Genomic DNA, 25,084 nt, shown 5'->3' with positions numbered 1-25,084 from the left:
TAAATATATTTAAATAAATGGGGGTAATTAAGTAATTTGTAGTATATTTTATCATTAAATTAAAACTATCACACCTCTTACTAAAGATGTTTTATCCTTCTAAAAATGTATTTATCAAGAGCCCATGATATTATCATGAGCTTTTAAAAAACGTACCAAATATGGGATAAGGCGGATTATTTATCAATCTCACCCTTATCCCGTGTACCAAACAGTGCCTAAATGTTCAATTGTACAATTGGTTGTGTTTGATTATCATGAACAGCAAAGACTGTAATTATTGACAGAGAAATTGTTAAGAAATAATAATTATGTATGTTGGAAGAGAAATGGAAACGTAAAATTTGGCATAGACTTTGAGTCCTTGCATACAAAGAAATGATATTTTTTTTAATTATGAGAACAATTTCACTGCATACAAAAGTTGTTTTTCTCCTTTCAAGACATTTAACTTTAACGACTAATGTTTGATTATGAATTTTAGCATTATATAACAGTATGTTCAATTTGTAATATAACAAAGTATATCATATATGCGGGTATATCGTTTTCTCTTACATAAAAATAAATGTCTAAAATTTAAATTACGACATTCAAAAATTGTATGGACGTCGTATGGTTCTAAATGCATTCATAGATGTTCATTGAATTTTATTTTTTGTATTTAAAACGTAACTCCAGTTATTCCATATTTTAAGAAGAGATATCTTATTTTGTGTATCCTTACGAACAATCAACTAGATTTATCGTTCTTCAATCTCTAACAATTAAGTCCACGATTGAAGGCTATGTTCCTAGTCAGATTCGAACTGTATTATGGCTACAAATGGAACATTTACGGAAGTGGTTCACAATCAAGAATTCATTTGGTGTAAGCAATAGAAATGTTTAGACTCTTGCCAACAAGAAATGAAGGATTTATTATTATCTACGCAGTTGATTGCGACACAGGAAGAAATGTTGAAAGTTTCAGATATTTCCGATGAAATTCCAAGCTTTTTACATCAAAAGAAAAAAGATTTCAGTATTGATTTGATGTAAAAGAGAAATCTTATTTCTAGAACAGTCCTAGCCGTGGTGTTTAATGAGAAGATACATTAAAATATAAATATAATATAATTATCGTTTCACTCTAATTATGGTAAAACTTGAGCCGAACACGAGATAATATTTTTAAGTTTATCATATAAATGCGGATTAATGGATGATACACATGCATTTTTCTTGTAAAATCAAGAGACTTAATTTCATATAGAAGAAATATTGTCTTCTGAAATCGAGAATTCCTCTCGCACTAAATAGAGATAAATGAAACCAAAAATCTTGCTAAAAATCCATCAAATGCCATTTCACAGATACTGGTTTCCCTGCTCTTTCATCACTATACAGAGTTAAAACAAGTACAACATTTCAAAAACCATCCTTTTTTTTTCCTGTGATTTAGAAATGGGATAAAATTAGCTCAAAGATATCAAATAAAGCTTGCCTCAGTCAGACCGAGCAATCGATCCAATGTCTTGAGACGAAACCATGCTTTCGTATCCACACCGTGCACCAGGCTGGCACGTCTGATCAACTACGTCATCTCCAATATTCGTGTGAGTAAAACGAAAGAGTAGAACATAACCCTACAATTTCTTTCACGTCGGTCTCTTTTCATGCCTGATCTGAGGAACTGCAACTGTTAGAATCACTCCCATATTAACTTAAACCAGATTTAGTCCCGGAGACAGGTCTGAGCATTGGGTGGCCCAGAGAAGACGGAGAACCCGATGAAGGGTTGAATGCATTAGAGTTCGAAGAAGATGGGTGTAAAGCTGAAAGGGGCAGCCTCGGTCCCAGCCCATATGCCCCCTGTTGCCCGAGGGGCATACGAGGGTGGATAGGTTGATTATTGCTGTACCCGGAAATGAAAGGTTGCTGAGATCCTGGTTGCCTGTTATTTCCTGCAGCGTTGTCGTTCAAATTGGTAGCACCTACGCCAGGTACAGCAGTTGGTCGAGATGGTACACCAGATCCGAACTGAGCCGACATCATGAGGCCCCGTTCTGCTGATATCCTCTGCCTTGCCCGTTCCATCTGTTCACATTCCCTCATAAGCATGGTCTCCACCTCTGCAAACTGCTTCAGCTTAAGCTCTAATCTCTTCAACTGAGAGCACAAATTTGTCAGATTTTCAATTGCAATATCAAGGTGCTAATGTTTAAAAATACACTTTAATACAAGTGAACACGAAGCATGAAGCATTGACAACTTATCTAATATCTACCTTCTCAATACATGAAACTACGAACAGGAAAACACAAGTATATGAGACCCTGGCTTTTTGTGTATGGCACTTCTCTATCCACTAATTCATCCACTTAGTTCTATATTTCAATGCCACGAAGAACTTATGGGACATAAAGCCAGTATGATAGTGACGTCGTATCCCAAAGCACCCAAATCCATGATTAATTTTTTTTAAAACAAAAACAAAGAGAAAAGAGAGAGAACTGTGAAGAATAGGACACAGTACAAATAAAATTCAATAGGGAACTTCCCAAGTTCGGACCAACTTTGGACTGGGGACAGAATAGCACACAAATTTTTGGGATCCTAACCTGTTTATTTTCCTCAATTTTACGGTGATGAAAGAAATCAATAAAACCAACCAAGCTATTTTAGTTGCTAGTGAATGGTGTCAAAGATACTAATCAAGAGAGGATGGTGTGAGTGGCTTTATTTGGGAAGTAGATGAGCGCATGGCATATGCGATTAGACGATATCTGATGATACGAGTTTGTTATATGGGTCTGAAATTTCTGAATAGAGCACATGCTAGTTTCAGTAGATTTGTCAAGACTGGTGTTGTTCAGTAGTACTAAAAGACAGAAGAGAAGATACAACTGGAAAATATTTCAGCTAGAATCAAAATGGATTAAATTTTTTTGCAAGATTTTCAATACAAATAACAATGTCAATTGTCGTAAAACAATAAAAGCATCTTCAGTTCCCATATAACATGAATAGTTCAGGTTGGTTTTCAGAAGTACTATAATCCATGAATCATTAATACCACATGTTCAAGAAAGGAAATACAATCTACAGCTCAGTCCATCCAAAAGTGAACCAGGCTAGTACCTGATGGTTTATAATATTAGCAGATAACCTTTGGATTTCACGCTCTTCGTGATCAGCGAAAAGTTTTGCCTTTAAAGCGGCAGCAGCAAGACCGTATTTTGCAGCAGTTCTCACTCTTTCAGCAGATAATGGAACAGCTTCAGTATCATGTTCGCTCCATGGACCTTTAGTGAATGTCGCTCAGAAATACATTCACTCAGAAATATCATATAAGGAAATGAGAATAATGCCAAACAAAAGCAACAACATACCTTTCTTGCTAATATTCATGATTTCTTCATGAGGGGTCCCATCCTTGCTTCCATCCTTAGATAATTCAAGCAAGGCCGCGTGGGCACATGCAGCAGCTACTCTTGGTCCCATTGCAGAGGCCAGGAAGGCAACCTAAGACCATCAATTGAAACATTCGAGAAGTGAAATTACCACAAGAACATGTGTGCGAGAAAGTTGATGATCCAAAAATAGAAATGGAATTTAAAATGAGCAGAAACAAGGGCAGAAAGAATTGACAAGTTCGAGTCACAGAAAAAACAGAAAAAGAAATTAAAATTAGAAACAAAATGAAATGAGTGGTAGGGACACAATCCACGTCCATTTATAAAGCATGACTCTGCCAAAAATGTTGAGCAAAGAGACATGATAAACATTTCGAATTTATTTAAACAATTATAATACATCATTTTCTTTTAAATTTCATTTTAATTTTAATCTTTTCCATAATTATTTGATTTATTTAATTTTCATCCTAACCCATAATTCCATGTCGATATTGTAGCAGGATTATAAATAAAGTTGGCAAACAGCCTAGAAAGACGAGAAGTGCATTTTCATGGAAGGATCGAAAAATAATAATATATAGATAAAATAGAAGAAACGAGGAGGGGAAGAAGACACAAAGGGGATGGCTACACAGAAATTACATAAGAATAAGTTCTTGAAAACCACCTACCAAGTTCATCACTGGATTCCCAGAATTTGTAATCAGGACTTTGCTTTCAGAATCATACATTCGCGAGTTGAATCCTATACCATGAATGAAATGAATAACAACTGTGGTTTATCGAACCTCCTCAATATTCATAAAATAAAACCATTTGAATAGCAATACCTACCATTTGAATTCGGTACTGATTTTCCAAAATCATCACCATTGCACATATTTGATGAACCAGAAGTAGTTGCGACATCGATACTGTCAAGGGGAGTGGAATCTAGAGGAAGTCGCACGAAATGAAGGAGGCACTGATCTTTTGATTTCGAACCAACATGATCCGCAATTTTACTCCAGTTTTCTTCGTACAGCTGCATTCCCTCGAGCAGCAGTAACGTTTCCTGGTCACTCCAGCTATCCCCATCCACATCCCTGAAATATTTCATGAAACTGACCTTCATAAAATCCAGGCTGGAGTGACCAGCGACAAATCTTCCCTCATGATAGCAATCCACACACAACAGCACATCAGCCTGTCGAGAATAATGGTTAACTACAAAGACCGAATAGCATTAATATAAACCATCAATTTTTCAGACATGCCAATAGAATGTTTAATAGATGCAACAGGTGGTGGCAAGTATTATAATTCATGGATTGGCAAGAAGCTACAACATAAAGTAACAAAAGCAAGTTCCAATCTGACAAAACTTGTTCAATACAACATGTATTATGCAACATATTACAAAAACAATAAGACAAACAAAATGCTTGAGGAAAGAGGGTAAAGTTGCAAATATGTCAATTACCACTTTCTGTGACTGATAGTACGCGGTAGATATAGAACAAGAACAGTAATTGCATTGATGATCGGATAATTGCTCTCGGATGGAACTTTCAAAGTCAGCGTCCTCATCACACTGATGTGCAAGTTCTGGATAGACATCAGTTGCCTTGAGCCTACACCTGGGCTTATCAAATTGGATCAAACTATCGATAGATTTCAAAGCATTAGAAGGCACGCGAAGTTCACCATTTGATTCCTCACATAAGTATGTGCCATCCTTCGGAACCTCATGCTTAAGAGGCGTTGCACAATAGTTGATTATCCCCCAATGAACAAGAAACCGAAAAACTCGATTTGTATCATCAGCATCAAACCCAGTTGCTAGTCCCCGACAATCAGCAATAGATAGATGCTTTTCCGGATTCTCCATATACTTGGCTACTATGCAGTCACGACCCTCCATGTACCTCTCTGGAGTATGTTCTGCCGACCTACCAGAGAAAAAAAGTGGCACCACTTGTCGCTCCAATCGATGTACTGAATTTGGGGAAAACCAATCTGCTTGTAAGAAGAATCAAAAACAAAAGATCTTATTACATCAGCAGTCCCATTTCAGGAAAGTCAGTTGTGACAAATTGCAACCAAACGCGCCTCAATAATCCACATGAAGAAATGAAAGGCAAGCAGATGATATAAAGACAAAATCCATCAAAACAATAAAAGTGAAAGCAAAAGACAGGTAATCGTGTAGGTATAGTTTTATCCACAAGCTCTTAAAATCAAGTTTTGGAGATATTATAAAGCTTGCAGTTTGCAACTAAATTTAGACATTAAAAATTAAAGTAACTTAAAGGATGAAGAACCAATCAATCACTCTAAAATTGGTTATCAATAGGGTAAAATTATGATATCTCAAATATAATACCACCACTAATGCAGTTATTTTCTCGAAATATATCCACCATTTACTTCAGAATGGACTAAAATAACCCTAATTTCTTGTTTTTAAAGAGTTGTTTGGGCAAACATCTTTATTCAATCATCCAAACCCATGAACTAGTGTACATCCACTTCGTTCCAAAAAACGAGGTACAAGAGCATTAAAGAAGAGAAATGAGTTACCTGCATGTGCAGGAACAACATGCACACGACATGCACTCCCAAGCCTTTTAGTAACCCCACGGCCAGGAATTACCTTAGGAGGCTTGACCACATAAGACCCAACCCCACTCCCGCTTGCAGTATCCTCCAATGAAGCCCCTAATAGAGCTGAACTATCCCGGGGTACGGCAGACAGCGCCAGCAGCTGCCCATATGATACATTTTCCAACATAGCAACACCACCATGCCCCTGATCTCTGCTCTCGCCATTCCTTGCAGCCCTCTCCACTTCCACAATTCCGAAAACTGATGAATGTGGTCTATTAACCACTCTTTTGATCGCAACTGGGAAATCACAAATTTTCAATCCACCGTCCATCAAATTTTCACTCTCTCTTTCTCGCGATATCTGGGAAATCCTATCCAAGTTCTGATTGTGAGGATCATCATCAGTTTCAAGGTGATTTTGGGGTGGGTCCAGATCGGGGTCTTCATCATCCTCATTGTCCTCAAATGCATCATCTTTCTCGGGCTCTTTTAGCTTAGATTTTCGGCCGGCTTGGTGCTCTCTTTTTCTTTTCCTCCACCTCGATCTTCCCTCTTACGAACAACAAAGAATCAAACCAAATGTTAGTTTTTTACAATTAAATGTCACATACAACCCTTAAAAGGCATATCCGTATAAATTAAAGTCCTTCACTTCAAATTCACATTTCTTCATCCAAGCTAACAGAACTTTACACATAAAAAAAAGGCAAATATCAAATTTGACAAATAATCACACTCGAACAACACAACCAAACACCCTAGCTTCAAATTCACAAAAAGGTCTCTCATCCTCAGAGTCTCTACACATACAAAAACCAAATAAACCCCAGAAAATTCCACACACAAGCGGGGGAAACAAACACTAAAAAACTCTCACACATCAAACCAAACCCCCGTACGCACAGGTCTAGCTCAGTTCCACAAAACCCACATACAAATTACAGCAAAACAACAAAGATCCGTTAATCCTGAGTTTAATCCGACAAAAAGGACACAAACGTACAAGTATAAAAGGAAAAAAATTTGAAGTCACCTGAGGTGGAAGCTGGCATTGCTGAAGGAGAATCAAAAATAGATTTTAGGAATTTGGAAGGCGTGAGGGTTTAAGGGATGGGAAAAATTCTTGGTGGGGTCTGTGTGATTGGTGAGGTGGAGAGTTGAGAATTGAGATTTTGGAGAGTGAAGTGCGTTTGTGTGTGGGTGCGTGAAAGAGAGAGGAGGACGAGGGGGGGTTCTCCTTTGTCCTCCGAGGGACTGGCAACTTCTTAGGGAAATTTCACAGCTGTTTGAAATTAATCCAATTTCTTGGACTAATCTCAATCATAGCCCCTCAATTCTTGAGAATTTGTATTTCTGCCCCTTTCATTTATAAGATTTACAATCCTATAAAAACTACATATATAATTTTTCCTTTTTAAATTTCGAATCTAAGGGCGTTTATACTTTATAGTTCATCTGATATCAATATTTTACGTTACATTTCTTGGTTATTAAGAAAAAAAAAACCAAATATTTGTTAGACATATCATATTTGACAAAAATTTGTGTGAGACGGTCTCACGGGTCTTATTTTGTGAAACAGATCTTTTATTTGAGTTATCCATAAATATTACTTTTTATACTAAGTATATTACTTTTTATTGTGAATACCCGTCTCACAGATAAAGATTCGTGAAACTGTATCACAAAAGACCTATTCTTATTTTTTAATACACCATTGTATTTTTATGCAAGTACATTAATTTAGAAATAAACAATTCATTTTTGGGAAATAACTATTTTGCATTGATGCCATAAATAGTAAATATGATTATCAATGCACCTTATTACTCTTTCCATTTTTACTTGAAATGGTATTTTGAATTGACAAAAGAAAATATATTTTTGTGCAATTCCAACCATTTATTATTTGATTTGAAATTAATTAGGTACCAAAACTTATTTGCTTGATAGCAATGTAAATGGCTTTCATAAAATTATGTAAAATGTATGCATTTATAAATCAATCTTGTGTACAATTGAAATTAAGAATTTTAGATGTTTAATTAAAAAAAACTTATAGTGACTAAAATCATTATTTAAATGTAATAGTTTTTTAGATTAAAAAAAATCATTTTTATATACATAAAATCCCTTAAACCCTCAAAAAGATTTTAGGAATTTGGAAGGTGCGAGAGTTTAAATATTTTTATTGAAAATATATTCTAAAATTATAATATTGATAAAAATTCAAAACATAATTGGATTTTTATTCCAAAATATTTTTGTGACTGATATCGTGATATAATATAAAATTATAATTTAAAATATAATATAAGAAAAAAGGAAAAATATTTATTTTATGATAAAAAAAATAGTAATAATAAATATTTTAAAATAAAAATTATCATGGCCATTAGCCTCTCCGGGCTTAGGGGGCCTTTTACTGTATGCAGTCGTGGAGAACGACATATTCCGCCATGAAAAGGCCAAAAGCCCCGTCTCCTCCGCCCACCAATCCGCCGCCGTCGACGCCTCCGACACCGCGACAACCTCTATCCCTTACCAAACAGCTCAGACCCATTTCCAAAAAAGCCCGAAACATCCTCCGAAGCTCTCAAGTAATCCCCACCTCCACCGAGCCTGTAGCGTGGACGCCTCTCAACATAAACAAGTCGGAGCTCTATTTGCCCCTTACGTTTCCCACGGGGCAAACATTCCGGTGGAAACAAACAGGGTCGCTACAGTACACTGGGGTCATCGGGCCACACCTCATATCCCTCAAACAACTAGAGGATAATGATGTGGGGTACTTTTTCCATTTCACGGAGGATGAAAATGTGGCAAGAAGGGATCTTTTTGATTTTCTGAATATGGGTATTTCGTTGAGTGAGTTGTGGGAGGGATTTAAGGGTTGTGATGAGAGGTTTGTGCAGCTGGCGGGGTTTTTGGAGGGTGCTAGGGTTCTGAGGCAGGACCCTTTGGAGTGTTTGATCCAATTTATTTGCTCTTCGAATAATAATATTCAGAGGATAACTAAAATGGTTGATTTTGTCTCAAGGAAGGGGAAGTTTCTGGGATGTGTTGAAGGGTTTGATTTTTTCGAGTTTCCGAAGCTGGACAGCTTGGTGTTGGTGTCTGAAACTGAGCTCAGAGAGGCTGGTTTTGGATACAGGTCGAGTTAATTCTACGCATTTGAGTATGGACTAGCATTTGGTTGATTGGTTTCATTGTGTTTGCTTTTATATATGATACGATCACAAGCATTGATGTCCAGTTGGATGTAAAACTTACTGCTTTTTGTTTTATCACTACTTGAAATTTCTTTTATCACTACTTGAAATTTCCCTGGCCCTGCCTAGAAGGTCTGCTTGATATTTCTGTTTCTGGTACTTAATGATGTTGTTAACTTCCCATGTGTTTACCACTCAAAACTGAAACGAACGTGCGTGAATGTTTACAATGGGACTGGATATTGTTTAACTTTGCTTGGTCATGATTTTTCATGGTGTCATGGAGAAAGTTCGCAGTAGTCGCCTTCTTGAATTTAGTAACGTGAAAAAAAGACTCTGAGGGGACGAAAATCCTTTGACTTGACCCCTTGAAAATTCCATGTTGTGACTCTAGAGATTTCTTATGTGTACTCTAGAGATTTCTTATGTGTAAGGCTATTTGAATGAATGCTTTTGAAATATGATCAGAATACATCTGCTTCTATATGCTCTGTGAAATTTTGTTAGCGATTGACTTAATTAAGCTGATGTCTTCATGCAAGAATTTATTTTTCATTCTAAAACACATCAACTCTCTGGCTTTATTAGTATAATCTACTTCACTCCTGCGGTTGAAGTACAGAAGTTTGGTTACGTGGATGTAAGAAAAGACTTCGTTTATAATTTTATTTTAGTTATGAACCGTTGTATGGAGACATTTTGTGAGGAACTTTGATATCCTGGATCGTAAATTGTCTATGTACTAGACATTTTAATTCCTCTCCCACACCATTACCTTGAGCTTGAGATTGAGCTTCAAACTAATTTGCATCATTAGTGTTTTTGAACTTATCCTGCTGCGTAGTGAGAAAAGTAAATAGTAAATAGATGCCTTTGGACATGACCATCCTTCTTTTTATTGGTTCAAAAATTTTATCATCGAAACAGAATGAGTTTTGATATTTCTGTAACTTGTGCAACTAACGTTGCATTGATAGATCATGGGATACGTCTGATTTAATGGATTTTCTATATTTTCTTGAAAATGAGCAGGGCGAAATATATTGTCGGCACTGTGGCAGCTTTGCAATCAAAACCTGGTGGAGGAGTGGAATGGCTTGATTCGCTTCGTAAATTGGATCTTCAAGGCGCAATTGACGGGCTCTCTAGCTTATCTGGGGTTGGTCCAAAGGTCGCAGCATGCATTGCTCTCTTTTCTTTAGATCAACATCATGCCATTCCCGTGGATACTCATGTGTGGCAGGTGAGCAATTTAAGAAGCCTTTTCTTTATGTTCAAGAGGTGAGTTTGAGCCCATTCGACCAAGCTCAGCAACATTATTTTTTGCCTCTATTGCAGATTAGAAACCATTATGACATTGTAGCATAAACATAATCGCTCTATGGATCCTACAACCACTTTCTTTAATTACAATTTTTAAAGTGTCAAGAAAGGGGAAATCATATATGATTTCAGAACTGTTATAAGCATCGTTGGATGCTCTTTTTAAGCTTAAATGAAAATGATTTTTCGATCTTCACTTTGCTTGGTATAAAGACCTGACCTGTTAGGTTTGCTAATCTCAAAAATATTATCTTCTCGATGAGAAGATCGCTACCAGGTATCTCGTTCCTGAACTGGCTGGCACCCATTTGACACCAAAAATCTGTCGTCGTGTCTCTGATGCTTTCGTGAGCAAATATGGGAAATATGCCGGTTGGGCCCAAACTCTACTCTTCATTGCTGAACTTCCTTCTCAGAAAGCAATGTTGCCATCAAGCTTCTGGGAAATAGGGGGAACAAAGCTCAGCTAAATTTCAAGAAAAGGCAATGACCAATTAAACAGTCCAGTGGTTGAGCTGTTGGCTTTCTTCTACGTAGATTGCGGATAGGAGCCCCCTTCGTGCATGAATGTGAACCCTATCCCCCTTCGTGCATGAATGTGAACTTTTTTCCCCGAGAACAATAACACGAAGGAAAAGAATCTAGTAGATTACATCTACCATTTCTTGAGTGAATCATTGATATTCATAGAATTTTGTGTCTGAAGACGGACAACGCCATCTTGTAAATGCTATAGTTTTCGATATTTCAAGGGTGAAGATTGGCAGCAGCTTCTTGCCCTGTGTTATTTCTTTGTAATTCTTATGTTACAGATGAGAGAAACTGGGAATATATTACTATTATGAGTCTGACTTATTTTTAAATGATTCTTAATCTCGCATCAAAATTATTTTACAATTTAATCCGATACATTATTTTTTCATCATTTTATAATATTTAATAAATGGTTGAAAAATTCACGATGTGTGAGTTTAAATTTATCATATTTGCTTCTTAGGATAGTACGCTGAAAGATGATGATAATATAATTATTTTTTAAACTCAAATTATTGTGAAACTTAAGATAGTATTTGCAACTTTTAGAGGTTGCATCCAAATTTGTATAAAAGTTCATCAGTTGCTAAATACTGTCAAGGATTCAATTGGTTTGAGAACAAGGTCGTGCACATGTGGAAGTTGACCCACGATCCATGATCGATAAACATGGAAGATGGACAGTGCTCGAATTGAACAAAAACTCAAGGAAATCATCATAAAGATTCTCTCAACAAAAGCTCTGCAACAAAAACTTCTGCAAAAATTTTTAAATTTCAATTCATCTTTAGTTTATCACAATTATCTTATCATATTCCTTCAACTTTTTCTAATTCTAGTTGTAAAATGTTTTTCCAATTCATAACAATACAATTAACTGAGATGTTGTTCATGGATTTTTTTTATTACAAATTTCATCCGATTCTTCATTTAAATTCTTAGTTTTTGTGGTTTATCAAAGAAGTTAGAATCAACAATCGAATCAAGATCAACATTGTTTGATTGAAGAAGTTAGATTAATCACAAATTTGATACGATCATGTCCGTGTAATTTATGTGCAAACACTACCTCAGTAAAATAAAAAATTATGCAAGATATTGAGACAAAAACTTGTGTGAGACGGTCTCACATGTCGTATTTTGTGAGACGAATATCTTATCTGGGTTATCCATGAAAAAATATTATTTTTTATGCTAAAAGTATAGTTGACCCGTCTTACAGATAAAGATTCGTGAGACCGTCTCATAAAATAGCTACTCAGATGTTTAATCTTTAACTTTGAAGCAAAGTGCTTTAATTATATTACACTTTTCAATATAAACTTTGATTATATTTCCAAATTTAAAACCAAACATAACCCAATGGTTATTGGGTTTGATTTCGCCATAGGCCGAGCCATCAACACCAATAACCCGACACAACCCGACCCGGCACAGTTCCCTTTCCCAAGTTATCCATGCCAAATACGCAGTAGAAAGAAACCATTGTTTTCCCCTTCCAAAACCCTCAGAATTCACTCTCCCCTGAAACTTAATTCACCATTTCTGCGTGTGAATTCAATCTCCCAGGCTAAAATGTCGGTAAGTATCATGTAATTATCACCATTTCTGCGTGTTTTGTCAATTATCGGATTTTCGTTGGATTGATCAGTCGCGGGGTTCTAATTTCAGATCTTTGAGTATAATGGAAGTGCGTTGGTGGCTATGGTGGGGAAGAATTGCTTCGCGATCGCCAGTGACCGGCGGCTGGGGGTGCAGCTGCAAACTATCGCCACGGATTTTCAAAAGATCTACAAAATCCACGATAAGCTTTTCATAGGTTTAGCGGGCCTTGCCACCGATGCTCAAACACTGTAAGTCTGTCTCGTGAGTATTCTAAAGCGTTCGTGTATTATTAATTTATTTTGGGGTAAATGTTTTAAGTAGTGCATAGAGAGGAAGGTTCCAAATCCAATGCTTGATGTAAAATACCTGTTGTACCGTATATATCTGCTTAGAGCTAGGTACAGCATCTGAATCTTGATGTACACGTTAAGCTTGGGATTCTAAGAACTTTGAGTTGATGTGGACATGGAAATGCAAGATATATGCTCTGGAACTAGAGTAAAACGGTCAAGTTTATGGAAGAATGTTTATGGACCTGTTTCATTCATTTATGATGTTATGGATGTTGCTGTACTTTCTTTTGTAATTTGGAGAATTTTATGCATTGATTTGATTTTCGGTGGTTACGTTTTAACAGCCGTGGGATGTTCACGTCATTGTGTGAGATTAAAATTGGTTGTTTGGACCACGGATTTTAGAAGTTTTAGAAAAACTGATATTTACTAACTGAGATTCTATTTTTCTTTGGTGATGTTCAGTTATTGTTTCTGGAGTATTTAATAATAATAATTGTTATATTTGTTGAAGGTTCTAGATTATAGACTGTAATAATAAATCATTTAATCAAATCATTGATGTGCGTGTACTTGGTCTGCTTTGGGTTTTTTGGATATTGACTTGTAATTGTGGGTATGATTGATTTCATTTGAAGGTATCAAAAACTTGTGTTTCGACACAAGTTATATCAGCTACGAGAAGAAAGGGACATGAGGCCTGAAACTTTTGCCAGCCTCGTATCTGCTGCTCTCTATGAGAAAAGGTCGGTAAGATTGTTTGACAGTGCATATCTTCCGTTTGCAAGTGTCAATTATGGACTGTATGGTGATTGAAACTATCATAATTCACAGTTGTAGAGTACGACTCAGAAGATATTAATGTATATCACAAATGTACTTTTAAGTCGCTACTCTAGTTTTTCCCTGGCTTTGTGTCATTTCGCCTTTGTTCTTTGTTGTGGATTAATTTCTGTCACTAGATTGGCAAATAAATACGGTGCATTATTGTAAACTGCAAGCAAGTAAATCTGAGAAGATTATATAATTCCTTCATTTCCTGTCTAATCTTTTTTCCCCCTGTTTAGGTTTGGTCCATTCTTCTGCCAGCCTGTTATTGCTGGATTAGGGGATGAAGACAAGCCCTTCATTTGCACTATGGATTCTATTGGGGCCAAGTATGTCAAGACTCGTTTCTTGTTCATTTTATGAAAATGATCGGTGTTTATTGCCTTTTTGAGCAAAAGAAGCACTGAAGCAGTACGATATGTGCAAGTTTAAATATTTAGTATTAATTCAAAATTGTGACATAATGTTAATATATCTTGTGTTCATAAGCTATTTTTGTAGAAAACATGAGTTTTCCTTGGCAAATTTCCCACGACGTTAGAAATTAGGTATTCATTTCACCTTTGTGTTTTCCATTCTTTTTTCTGTGTTTAGGTAGACGATTGGAAGGAGAGCAACAATTACGCTAGAAGTATCAGAAATTAGAATATTTTCATGAGCAACTCTTCAATTCCTTATGAGTTGTAGTGTTGTACTGTTGTTCCTCATTTTTGAGCTTGATGACACCCGCAACTGATTTGTTACCCATTCACGTGTTGCTATCGCGTTAAAAATGCTAAAACCCAATCTAGCAGTTTAATGTAATGCTGATTTCTGATTAATCTTGTTAGATACTACATGTTTTTTGCTTAAACGAATGTTTCCAAAATCTCTGGTGTTTAGAGTTCTGTTTCATTAAATTCAGGGAACTTGCCAAAGACTTTGTTGTTGCTGGCACTGCCTCAGAATCATTGTATGGTGCCTGTGAATCAATGTTCAAGCCAGATATGGTTTGTCACTTTTCTTGCTCGTATTTTTTGTTATCACTTTTCTCTCTCGTGTATTTAGTAAGCTTCATGCTTTATTCACTCATTTTTGGTCATAGTATTCTTTTTTTTTTTTTTTTTTTTTTTTGTAGTAAAGTAATGCAATAATTGAAAACCAAAAGAAATAGTACATTTTGATATCTTTAGGCCTAGTCCTTCCATGAGGCCATTGTTTAAGTGGAATATTAACCAGCTCCCTCAATAGCTTTCCGTTCAATCATTTTAGCCCACCCTTCTGTGAGAGTGTGAAAGAGAGAAGTTAAGTTGAGTCAATGACATTCACTAGAAAACCTTGTGTCCTAAACTCCTATATGATGTTTAGGCAAAACCATAACTTATGCTTTCCCTTAATTCAATATCATCTGTTTTCCACTTCCTTCATATTCATTTGCTTAATTGGCATGGCCGCTCTCGGCTCCTCTTAATTGTCATTTCTCATACCTTCAGATCATAACCGAAAACTATAATACCTTCAACTGAAATTTGATACAGAACCAACTACAGCATCACAATACCTTTGAGCACCACATTATCCATTTCATGTGCATAATCTTTGATCTTACTACGGCCCTGGATTCATTGTCAATGATTACAGTTCTATGCTTAGCTAGTTTAAAAAAACCATGTTAGTTATTAATTATTTTGCCCCTGATTAATTTTCTTCAATTCTAAGTTCCATGAATTGGGGTACCAGCGACAACCGTGTAATACAAACAATAAAATAACCCTGTGTAAGGTCCAAATTGCAGTGTATCCCTGTGTTTAGCAATACTACTATTGTCCCCCTTTGGTTGTCCAGTTTGCAGCTTCAAATGCCAATCAAGGTTTTATTTATTATAAAAGTGATACTAATTTATTTTCCGTGTAACGTGTGGATAAGAATCCCCTAGTTTTATTTCATCCGAAACATTATAGTCCTTCGAATCAAACCATGTCAACGAGCCACTGAATTTATTTTGTCAGTGAAGAGTGAGGCTAACTGATAATCCTAGCTATTGTGCAGGCCAAAGTTTTCACATTGGTCATTTTGTTTAAAGTTAGTTCCAATCCAATGGTTTCAGCCAAGTAACTTACTTCGTTACGCATAATGCAGGAGGCAGAAGAATTGTTTGAGACCATCTCACAAGCTCTCCTATCGTCTGTAGACCGAGACTGTTTGAGTGGCTGGGGAGGCCATGTTTATCTCGTGTAAGTGTTCTTTTGATCACATATCATTCTCTTCGCGGCAATCACAGTTGTTAAACAGTTATCAATTTTCTATCACAAATTTTATGTTGTTACAGCACACCAACTGAAGTTACAGAGAGAATCCTCAAGGGAAGGATGGATTAGGTTTCACAGTACGGTATGCCTATTGCTGCCTGCACACTTTGTTCTCGATCTATCACGTGTCCTCGAGTCGTGGAAACTTTGTTTCGTTTGAATATAGAAGGAAAAGCGAGATGTATTCTCTGAACATCAAGAATAGAATGCCGCATTTATCGTCGCTGTTGTCTTCCGATATTCTTAAAGACAGATGGACTTGTTCTTGTAATGTTGAACTTTGGTTACTGTTTGAGAAATATTTAAAGCCCAGCAGTAGATCAGTTGGCGATTTTTATAATCGACAATGCCTTCCCTTTCTCTGGTTTCTTGAATACGTTTTATGAATAACCAAATTGGGCATCAGTAAACGAGTCCCTCACTTGATATAAATACAGATATACAAATAAATAAAATAACTATCTATTATTTTTAAATAATATAGATTGATATAGTCATAAAAATAGAATAGGTTCCACTAACTTATTTGATTTTGGATTTTGGTTCATTGAATTTTCAAAGTTTCGTTTTTAGTACACTAGCTTTTAATTTTCGACAGTTTTGGTTCATTTGTTGATATGATACAAGAAAATGATGTAGAAAAATTCTGACGTGATTTCAAAAATTGTTGACTTATCTACTATCATGTCAGTAATTGATCAAAATAGTCGGAAGTTATATGTTATTGTACAAAAAACACTCTTTTGAAAACTTAATAGTTTAACATATTTTCTAAAATGGGTTGAACCTCCATTACACGACCGAAATCTCTTCGGGTACAAAAAGTTAATACAATTAACCAATCTTTAGATTTTTAACTTACTCAAACTAGTCTGAAACTAGACGCATGTATCATTTCTAGTTACTCAATTATCCATTTAGTAGCAGTTTACACAAAGTCATTGATGAAAATATTCAATATGATTGGTTACCAAATTAACTTGAGAATTATAAATGGTTCAGACCAACAATTTGTTACTAAAAGTACTCGATAAGTGTGGTTTTGAAACTACTAGTAAAACATTAGAGAAATCGAAGAAGTTTATAGCATCTGCTTATATAAACTGTCTCCAAACAAATTTAGATAGGAGTGGTTATATGAACTACTCCTGAAAGTTAGAGTAATAGAAGCGGTTTACGAATCCATGTTATAGGTTGAATAAGAGTCATCAACCTCAGCTGGTCATAGGTAACCTTCAGCTTCATTAAGGACTAGAAATCAAATGATTTATGATTTTTTGAATACTACATTTGTCTCTCAGTTTGAACCTAAGAAAATTGATGAAGCTCTAGCTGATCCTAATTGGATAGAAGCTATGCAAGAGGAATCAAATCTATTTGAAAGAAATAATATTTGACACTTAGTTCCTAGACCTTCATCTCAATATGTCATAGGTACAAAAGGGGTTTATAGAAAAAAATAACTAGATGAGAATGGTACTGTGATTAGAAATAAAGTAAAGTTAGTTGCACAAAATAGGTTTCGATGAAACTTTTTATCTTGTAGCTAGATAAGAAGCTTTTAGGATCTTTCTTGCTTATATTGCCTTAAAGGATTTCAAATTTTATCAAATGGATGTTCAGAATACATTCTTTAATGGCTTATTACATGAATAATTGTATATAAAACAACCTTCTTGTGTTGTAAGTCATCCATTACTTGGTTATGTGTTTCATAAGAATGATCCGAAGAGATCAACTAACTCAAACAATGTGAAAAATTTCTAAACTGATGAAGAATAACTTTAAGCTCATTATGATGGGTGAGATAACATTTTTCCTTGGATTATAAGTCAAGCAGCTTGATAATGAAATCTTTATCAATCAAGCAAATTAAACCAATAAACTTATAAAAAATTGTGGTATGGAGAATTGTTTTGTATACGAGTTCTTCAATCACATTGGATAAAGATGAAAGTGGGCCTTAAGTTGAGGTATATCAGACATCATTTTTTTTTGTCTTTATATGTGTAAGATATCAATCAAATCCTAAACAATCAAACAATATTGCTGCAAAGAGAATACTGAAATATTTTAAAGGTACTAAAAAATGTTGGACTGTGGTATTCAAAAGATTTCTGTCTCAATTTAATTGGATTTTCAGATGTTGACTATGTAGACAGTAAAATAGACAGGAAGAGCACAAGTGTAACTTCTCATTTCTTAAGAGACATAATGATCTCTTGGTTCAACAAGAAGAAGACACTATAGCAACATCCATATCTGATGAAACATGGAAAAAAGCAATCTAATTAGAAAGATCAATATTTTATTCTCGACAAAGTTATTTCTAAAATTAATTTTGATTTAATTTTACACGCATATTTATTTACCACATTAAATGTAAGGTTGTTTTGTCATGTTCATTTCAAATTTTCAAAAATTCTTTACAATTTCAGTTCTGAAAAAAAAAAATCGGTCAGTTCAGTTTTACTAATTTCGGTTTTTTTGTATGACTGATTACTCACCTCTAGTGAAGTTAAATAGTATTTTTTTAAACAAAAAAAAAAGAAAGAAAAAATCATGGCCGAATAAATAAAATAACAAAAACTTATAAATGATAAAATGAGTAACTTTTTATTCATGAATTATTAAAAAGCACAACAAATTGGCATTACAACTTAAAACATACGAAAAAATAATAATAAAAAAAAATGAACAAATGATTCTTCAATCAGGCAGAAATCATGATGACTTCAGTTTACAGCACCACAAACCCTTCGTATGATCCCATTTTGTCCCAAAAGCAGTTCAATCTCGCTCATTTTAATCATGGCACTCCCAAAATCAGAGTAAAAAGTTTGTTGATTCCTACTGTACTCGGACACAATACCGTCGGAGGAACCTCCATTGAAAAGAACTTGATCCGAGTGAAGAAGACCCTTTCTCTGCATCAGGTTCTTGTAGTAGTTATTGTCAAATGAATTCGGTGTCACGAGATCTAGCGGCGCCAAGTTCGCATCACCACCATTTTGCGGGCATTGGCGCCTGCGAGTGCTAGCGAAGCCGGCATCAATGTCTGACGTTCCATTGCTGTATATGCGAGTGCGAAAGTTTTGGCATTGGGACTGACCTAGTGTGTGAGCTCCTGCATGCATTATAAAATCAAGAAATATATACCAAGTACTGGTTGAGATTGTATAAATTAATTTTAGCAGAATATATATTTTTACCTGATAGGGCAACCATGTCTCTTTCACTAAGCCCTTTATTTGCAAAGAGATCAGTAATGACATTGAGTTCATGAAAAGGGGCGGGAAGATATTACGCTAGGAAGGTATTTACGGGAGAGAAGAACTCCTTCATTGAACAAAGAGGGAAAAAATACAATTGAATACAGTAACTGTACAACTAACATCTATTTATATGTGTTTAGCTCACTAACTACCTTTCTTTTCATACTAACTACTCACTAAACATGCTGGTGTTATATATAACTTAATACCCCCCTCTCAAGATGTACAGTATATGTTTTTCACGGACATCTTGGAGAGTAACCCGGAAAGTGTAGTAGAAGGCAAAGGCTTGGTAAACATGTCTGCGAGTTGAAGGTGAGAACTGATTGGAAGCAGTTTGATCAGTCCATGAGCGAGCTGGGTTCTAACAAAATGGCAATCAATCTCGATATGCTTTGTACGTTCATGAAAGATGGGATTGTGAGCAATGTGAATAGCCGAACGATTGTCACAAAAGATCGTGGCTGGAGCAGTAGGTGCTGTATTGAAGTCTCGGAGAAGTTGAGTGAGCCATAAAACCTCGCTGGTGGTGCTAGCTAATGCCCGGTATTCGGCCTCAGTAGAAGACCTTGAAACTGTAGCTTGCTTTTTGGCTTTCCAAGAGATTAACGCATCACCAAGAAAAACACAATAGCCAGTGACGGACTTACGGGTATCCATACAAGAAGCCCAATCAGCATCTGAAAAGGCACGTAGCTGCAAAGATGAAGAGACAGGAAAGAAGACACCCTGACCGGGAGCTGCCTTAAGGTATCGCAACAGATGATGAACAGCCTGCAGATGTGGGGTACGAGGTTTAGTGAGAAATTGACTAAGCTTGTGTACCGCAAAGACGATGTCTGGCCTGGACAACGTGAGATAAAGAAGGCGGCCAATGAGACGACGATATTGAGAAATGTCCTCAAGAAGATCACCATCTGTGGTGTTGAGGCGCAAACGAGGTTCCATAGGAGTAAAAACAGGTTTGCTTGCTAAGAAACCAGCGTCCTCTAATAGCTTGAGCGTGTAGTGACGTTGGGATAAACAAATGCCTTGCTGAGAACGAGCGATTTCAAGACCGAGAAAGAATTTGAGAGCCCCTAGATCTTTGAGCTTAAAATGTCCCTGAATAAATTTCTTCAAAGTCTGTATCTGCTGTGACGATGGCCCAGCAATGACGATATCATCGACATAAACAAGCAACGCAACAAACGAAGAACCTGTGCCTTTGGTGAACAATGTATTATCAGATTGTGACTGGGAAAAACCAAACTGTAGGAGAGCTTGAGAAAATTTTGAATACCACTGCCTAGAAGCTTGGCGCAAGCCATAAATCGATTTATGAAGCTTACAAACGAGCTTGGAAGGAGAGGGAATATGAGGAACTTGCTTGGCATAACCAAGAGGCAAATCCATGTAAACTTCCTCCAAAAGATCACCATTAAGGAACGCATTGTTCACATCGAGCTGTGCAAGGTGCCAATGTTTGGTGGCAGCCAAGGCGAGGAGAACTTTGACAGTGGTGAATTTAGCCACTGGGGAGAAAGTTTCAAAAAAATCGATACCTTCTTGTTGAGTGTAGCCTTTGGCAACGAGACGAGCCTTGTGTCGATCCACGGACCCATCCGAGCCATATTTGGTTTTGTAAACCCAACGACATCCAATAGAATGTTTTCCAAGGGGTAAAGGAACAATGGACCATGTGTGATTGGTCTCCAAAGCCTCCAGTTCAGCTGTCATGGCCTCTCGCCAATGAGGAAACTGAACTGCTTGATGATAGAATTGAGGTTCCACTTGGGAAGAAATGTTGAGTACAAGATTCCGATATGACGGAGAAAGAGCATCATAAGTAACACAATCTCCTAAAGGATATTGGCACTTGGAGGGCAATGGAGCTGCCGAATGCAACAGATTGCAATGATAATCACGAAGATACGAAGGTGGATTCGTAACTCTGGACGAAGTACGAGTTCGAATGGACTGCCGAGATGTAGTGCATGAAGAATTGGGCAGTACAGAATCCAAAGAAGGTGAACAAACACTATCAATGCATGGGGAGTCCAACGACATCGGTAAAACCACAGTAGGAAACGGATCAGGAGTGGTGTTGATTGTGCCCAAACGGCAGGGAAATGTGGACTCATGAAACACAACATCTCTGGAAATAAAAACCTCTTGAGTTTGGATGTCAAGGAGTTTGTATCCTTTGACACTAGGAGGATACCCTAGAAAAATACAAGAGCGTGCTCTAGGGGACAGCTTATCTCGATGAGCCGCCAATGTAGATGCAAATGCAAGACACCCGAAGCTACGAAGAGTAGAGTAATCAAAAGGCTTTTTATGTAGAAGTTCATAAGGAGACTTATTTTGAGTTCGAGGAGAGGGTACCCGATTGATCAAGAATGCAGCCGTCAAGACACAATCTCCCCAAAATATAGCGGACACACCCGACTGGAATAAGAGTGCTCGAGCCACATTGAGGAGATGTTGATGTTTCCTTTCGACGACCGAATTCTGCTGAGGAGTCTGCACACAAGACAATTGGTGCAAGATACCCTTGGCATGACATAACTCAGTGAAGGCAAGTTCTTTAGCATTGTCCGTTCGAAATGCTTTAATCTTTTTGTGAAATTGTGTTTCTATGATGTTATAGAAACGTGTAACAGCCTGCTGAGCATCGGATTTATGGTGCAGTAAGAAAACCCATGTGAAACGAGTACAATCATCCACTAATGTCAAGAAGTAACGATGATTATTATGTGTAGAAATCTGATGTGGTCCCCAAACATCACAATGCACAAGATCAAAAGCATGTGCAGATATATGTTGACGAGAAATAAATGGTAAACGTCGTTGTTTAGCTAATGGACAGATATGACATGCTTTACAAGTATCAAGACTCACAGAACTACAATTCAGATTGCTTCGCAAAAGCTCCATAACCTGGATGGAAGGGTGACCCAGACGCATGTGCCAAGTATTCACAGTGACTTGATTAACAGCAACACATTGAGGCTCAGTCCAATTATCAAGAACATACAGCCCTTCAAGAAGTCTACCCTTGCCAATCATCCTCCTTGTCAAAGTTTCCTGGATAATGAATGAATCATGGCAGAAACATATCACGGATTTGTTATGACAAAGCAGTGAACTCACCGATAATAAATTGAACTTGAATTCGGGAACATAAAGAACATCCGTAAAAACCAAATAGGGGTTGATTCTAATGTCACCACTGAACTTGACAGCAACTGAAGCTTGATTCGGCAAAGTAACCATTGAATTACATATTGGTTTGCATGTGAGAAAAAGCGAAGCATTCGAGCATATATGACGAGAAGCTCCGGAATCAACAATCCAACATGAGGACGAATTCAAGACACTTGAAGCAGATATTGATAAACAAGTACCTGTGGTGTTGCCAGTGAGAGTAGCAATAGGTTGGCTGGTTTGACAATCAAGGGTGGACAAATGTTGAGCAAACATTGTCATTAATTGTTCAACTTGGTCTTTGTTGAAGTTCTGAAGCACATTGTTGGATGAAGTGCTAGCAGGACTTGAAGAGATAGAAGAAATCGAAGAGATGGGCGTTCCAGAGAGCTGATTGGCAGTAGCAGGGGAAGGCTTGGATGGAAACTTCCCTTTGAACTTGTATCCCGGAGGATAACCATGTATTTTGTAACATGTTTCAATCGTGTGCCCATGAATGTTACACTTTGTACAAAAAGGCCTTTCCCTCTGTGATGCATACCCTTTGTAGGTGGAATGTTTCTGTGGTTGCTCACTTTTGACAGCAAAAGCTAAGCTTCCAGTGACATTATTCCCTGAATACCGAGAATCAACAGATCTCTGACGTTCTTCTTGCACAATCAGTGCAAAAATACGATTGATTGGAGGAAGTGGATCAATCAACAAGATTTGGCTCCGGACTTGAGCAAAGGAATCATTAAGACCCATCAGAAAACTCATGATGTAGTCCTTTTGAAAATACTCATCAATCTTTCTCACTCCATCACAATTGCACATACCGCAACTACAAGCAGGACGAAAGTTAGATAATTCTTCCCATAGAGCCTTAAGTTTCGTGAAATACACGCTAACAGGCTCTTGTTCTTGGCGGCAGCTAACCAATTCTCGTCGTAATTGGAAAACTCTTGGGCCATTGCTCTGTTGAAAGCGTTCTCTGAGATCTTCCCATATCTCCGCTGCAGATTCAGAGAAGAGAATACTGGCGGAGATCTCCTTCGAAACCGAATTCAATATCCACGATATGACGATATTATTGTTGCAAGACCAGTAATTGAGAAGATTTAACTCATTGCTTGGAGGTTTGGCAACTGACCTGTCGATAAATCCCAATTTATTCTTGACCGATAAGGCGATTGTCATAGCTCGACTCCAGGAAACATAATTTTCTCCCGTAAGAACGTGCGAGACCAGCGTGAGGCCTGGGTTGTCGGAATGATGCAGAAAATATGGACTCGTCGGATCATCAATGGCGGACTGACCAGTTGATGCGGATGAGCCAGACGCAAGTACAGGAGCCATGAAAGTAATCCTCGGTGAATAGAGATTCTGAGGAGAGATCGCTCCTGAGAAGAAAGATCGTCGATCGCTGCTAGACTCCGATCAACTCTCGATGTGCGGAAGTTTTTGCTCTGATACCATATTACGCTAGGAAGGTATTTACGGGAGAGAAGAACTCCTTCATTGAACAAAGAGGGAAAAAATACAATTGAATACAGTAACTGTACAACTAACATCTATTTATATGTGTTTAGCTCACTAACTACCTTTCTTTTCATACTAACTACTCACTAAACATGCTGGTGTTATATATAACTTAATAGAAGATCACTGTTAGCTCGGGAAATACTGGCCGTGGTCGAGTCCCTTCTGCCGAGTCTCACATTCCACGACGGGCCGCCAACCTTTTATGATAAAAGATTGATTTACAATATTTTGGTGAGAAATTAACGTGCAAAAAATTGAAGTGACATATAAATTAAATATCTATATATATATATATATACTTACTGCGACGGAGGCATCGCGAGCTGCCAAAGTAAGTATGTCAGCACAGGAAACGACTCCAGGACATATACGTTCCACCGCACTTTTTGCAGCGTCTATGACTTGATAGCCTCTCACTGATCCAGCATTGGGGAATGCATTCTTCTCACTTTGAATGGTATCAGCGTCGTCTAGCAAGATCGACGCGTCGCATCCCTGGACGAAGCAATCGTGGAAATGGAGGCGAATGAGCGAGGCTGCCATGCGACGCTCACGAGATACGGCCTGCCTGATGGAGGTTCGGATCGTGGCGACCGCATTCGGGCAGGTTGCGTCGTAAAATGTGGAGGATAGTTGAGCATTAATGCAGGGGAAATTGGATAACAAAAATAAGAATGAAACGATCGTGAAAAGATTATGAAAAGAAATTAAAGAACCCATGTCTGGAAATTAAAAGAATAATGAAATGATCTTGATTTGCAGATGAATCAAAGAGAATGATTTTTGGTGAAGAATTTATAGGAAAAAGGAAGAGATGTGAATGGAATAGAGCAGCAAATAGTCGCTTTCGGCAGCTAACGCGTTCGCATGCCCATGCATAAATTTTTTTGAAGGCTTTTACTTTTGAAAATTCAACTATTTTCACATATTGGATTTGGTCTTTTTGACTTGAACTTTTTTTTATCGATATATATAGTCTTTGTTTGTGGGCATTTTTAGTTATAATAATATATGGTAACATAA

At 37.0% G+C, this 25,084-nt stretch overlaps 3 protein-coding genes and 1 pseudogene across 3 annotated transcripts; 2 read left to right on the top strand and 2 right to left on the bottom strand.

Annotated features, from left to right (window-relative positions):
• Window positions 1–1,354: 1,354 nt before the first annotated feature.
• On the bottom strand, window positions 1,355–7,252 carry LOC140819359 (SWI/SNF complex subunit SWI3C-like). Its single transcript, XM_073179414.1, has 8 exons — window positions 7,024–7,252; window positions 5,964–6,542; window positions 4,864–5,399; window positions 4,236–4,587; window positions 4,073–4,146; window positions 3,375–3,507; window positions 3,124–3,287; window positions 1,355–2,151 (listed from the first exon to the last, which is right to left on the bottom strand). The coding sequence occupies exons 1-8, from the start codon at window positions 7,040–7,042 to the stop codon at window positions 1,702–1,704; spliced, it is 2,307 nt and encodes a 768-aa protein (XP_073035515.1). The 5' UTR covers window positions 7,043–7,252; the 3' UTR covers window positions 1,355–1,701.
• Window positions 7,253–8,386: 1,134 nt separating this feature from the next.
• Window positions 8,387–11,294, top strand: LOC140819910 (N-glycosylase/DNA lyase OGG1-like). Its single transcript, XM_073180182.1, has 3 exons — window positions 8,387–9,144; window positions 10,235–10,445; window positions 10,792–11,294. The coding sequence occupies exons 1-3, from the start codon at window positions 8,420–8,422 to the stop codon at window positions 10,993–10,995; spliced, it is 1,140 nt and encodes a 379-aa protein (XP_073036283.1). The 5' UTR covers window positions 8,387–8,419; the 3' UTR covers window positions 10,996–11,294.
• A 1,177-nt stretch (window positions 11,295–12,471) lies between these two features.
• Window positions 12,472–16,413, top strand: LOC140820009 (proteasome subunit beta type-3-A-like). The gene is made up of 7 exons (XM_073180307.1): window positions 12,472–12,640; window positions 12,731–12,912; window positions 13,596–13,703; window positions 14,025–14,114; window positions 14,690–14,774; window positions 15,904–15,998; window positions 16,094–16,413. Exons 1-7 carry the CDS (start codon window positions 12,635–12,637, stop codon window positions 16,140–16,142), a joined length of 615 nt encoding a protein of 204 aa, XP_073036408.1. The 5' UTR covers window positions 12,472–12,634; the 3' UTR covers window positions 16,143–16,413.
• Window positions 16,414–18,728: 2,315 nt separating this feature from the next.
• On the bottom strand, window positions 18,729–24,822 carry LOC140820226 (lignin-forming anionic peroxidase-like; annotated as a pseudogene).
• Between the last annotated feature and the right edge of the window lie 262 nt (window positions 24,823–25,084).

Source organism: Primulina eburnea, chromosome 18 (genome assembly GCF_022965805.1).
Source record: "Primulina eburnea isolate SZY01 chromosome 18, ASM2296580v1, whole genome shotgun sequence".
Classification (NCBI taxonomy): Eukaryota; Viridiplantae; Streptophyta; class Magnoliopsida; order Lamiales; family Gesneriaceae; genus Primulina; species Primulina eburnea.
Note: the sequence above shows the minus strand (reverse complement) of the source record. Positions and strands in the feature narration are given on the sequence as shown.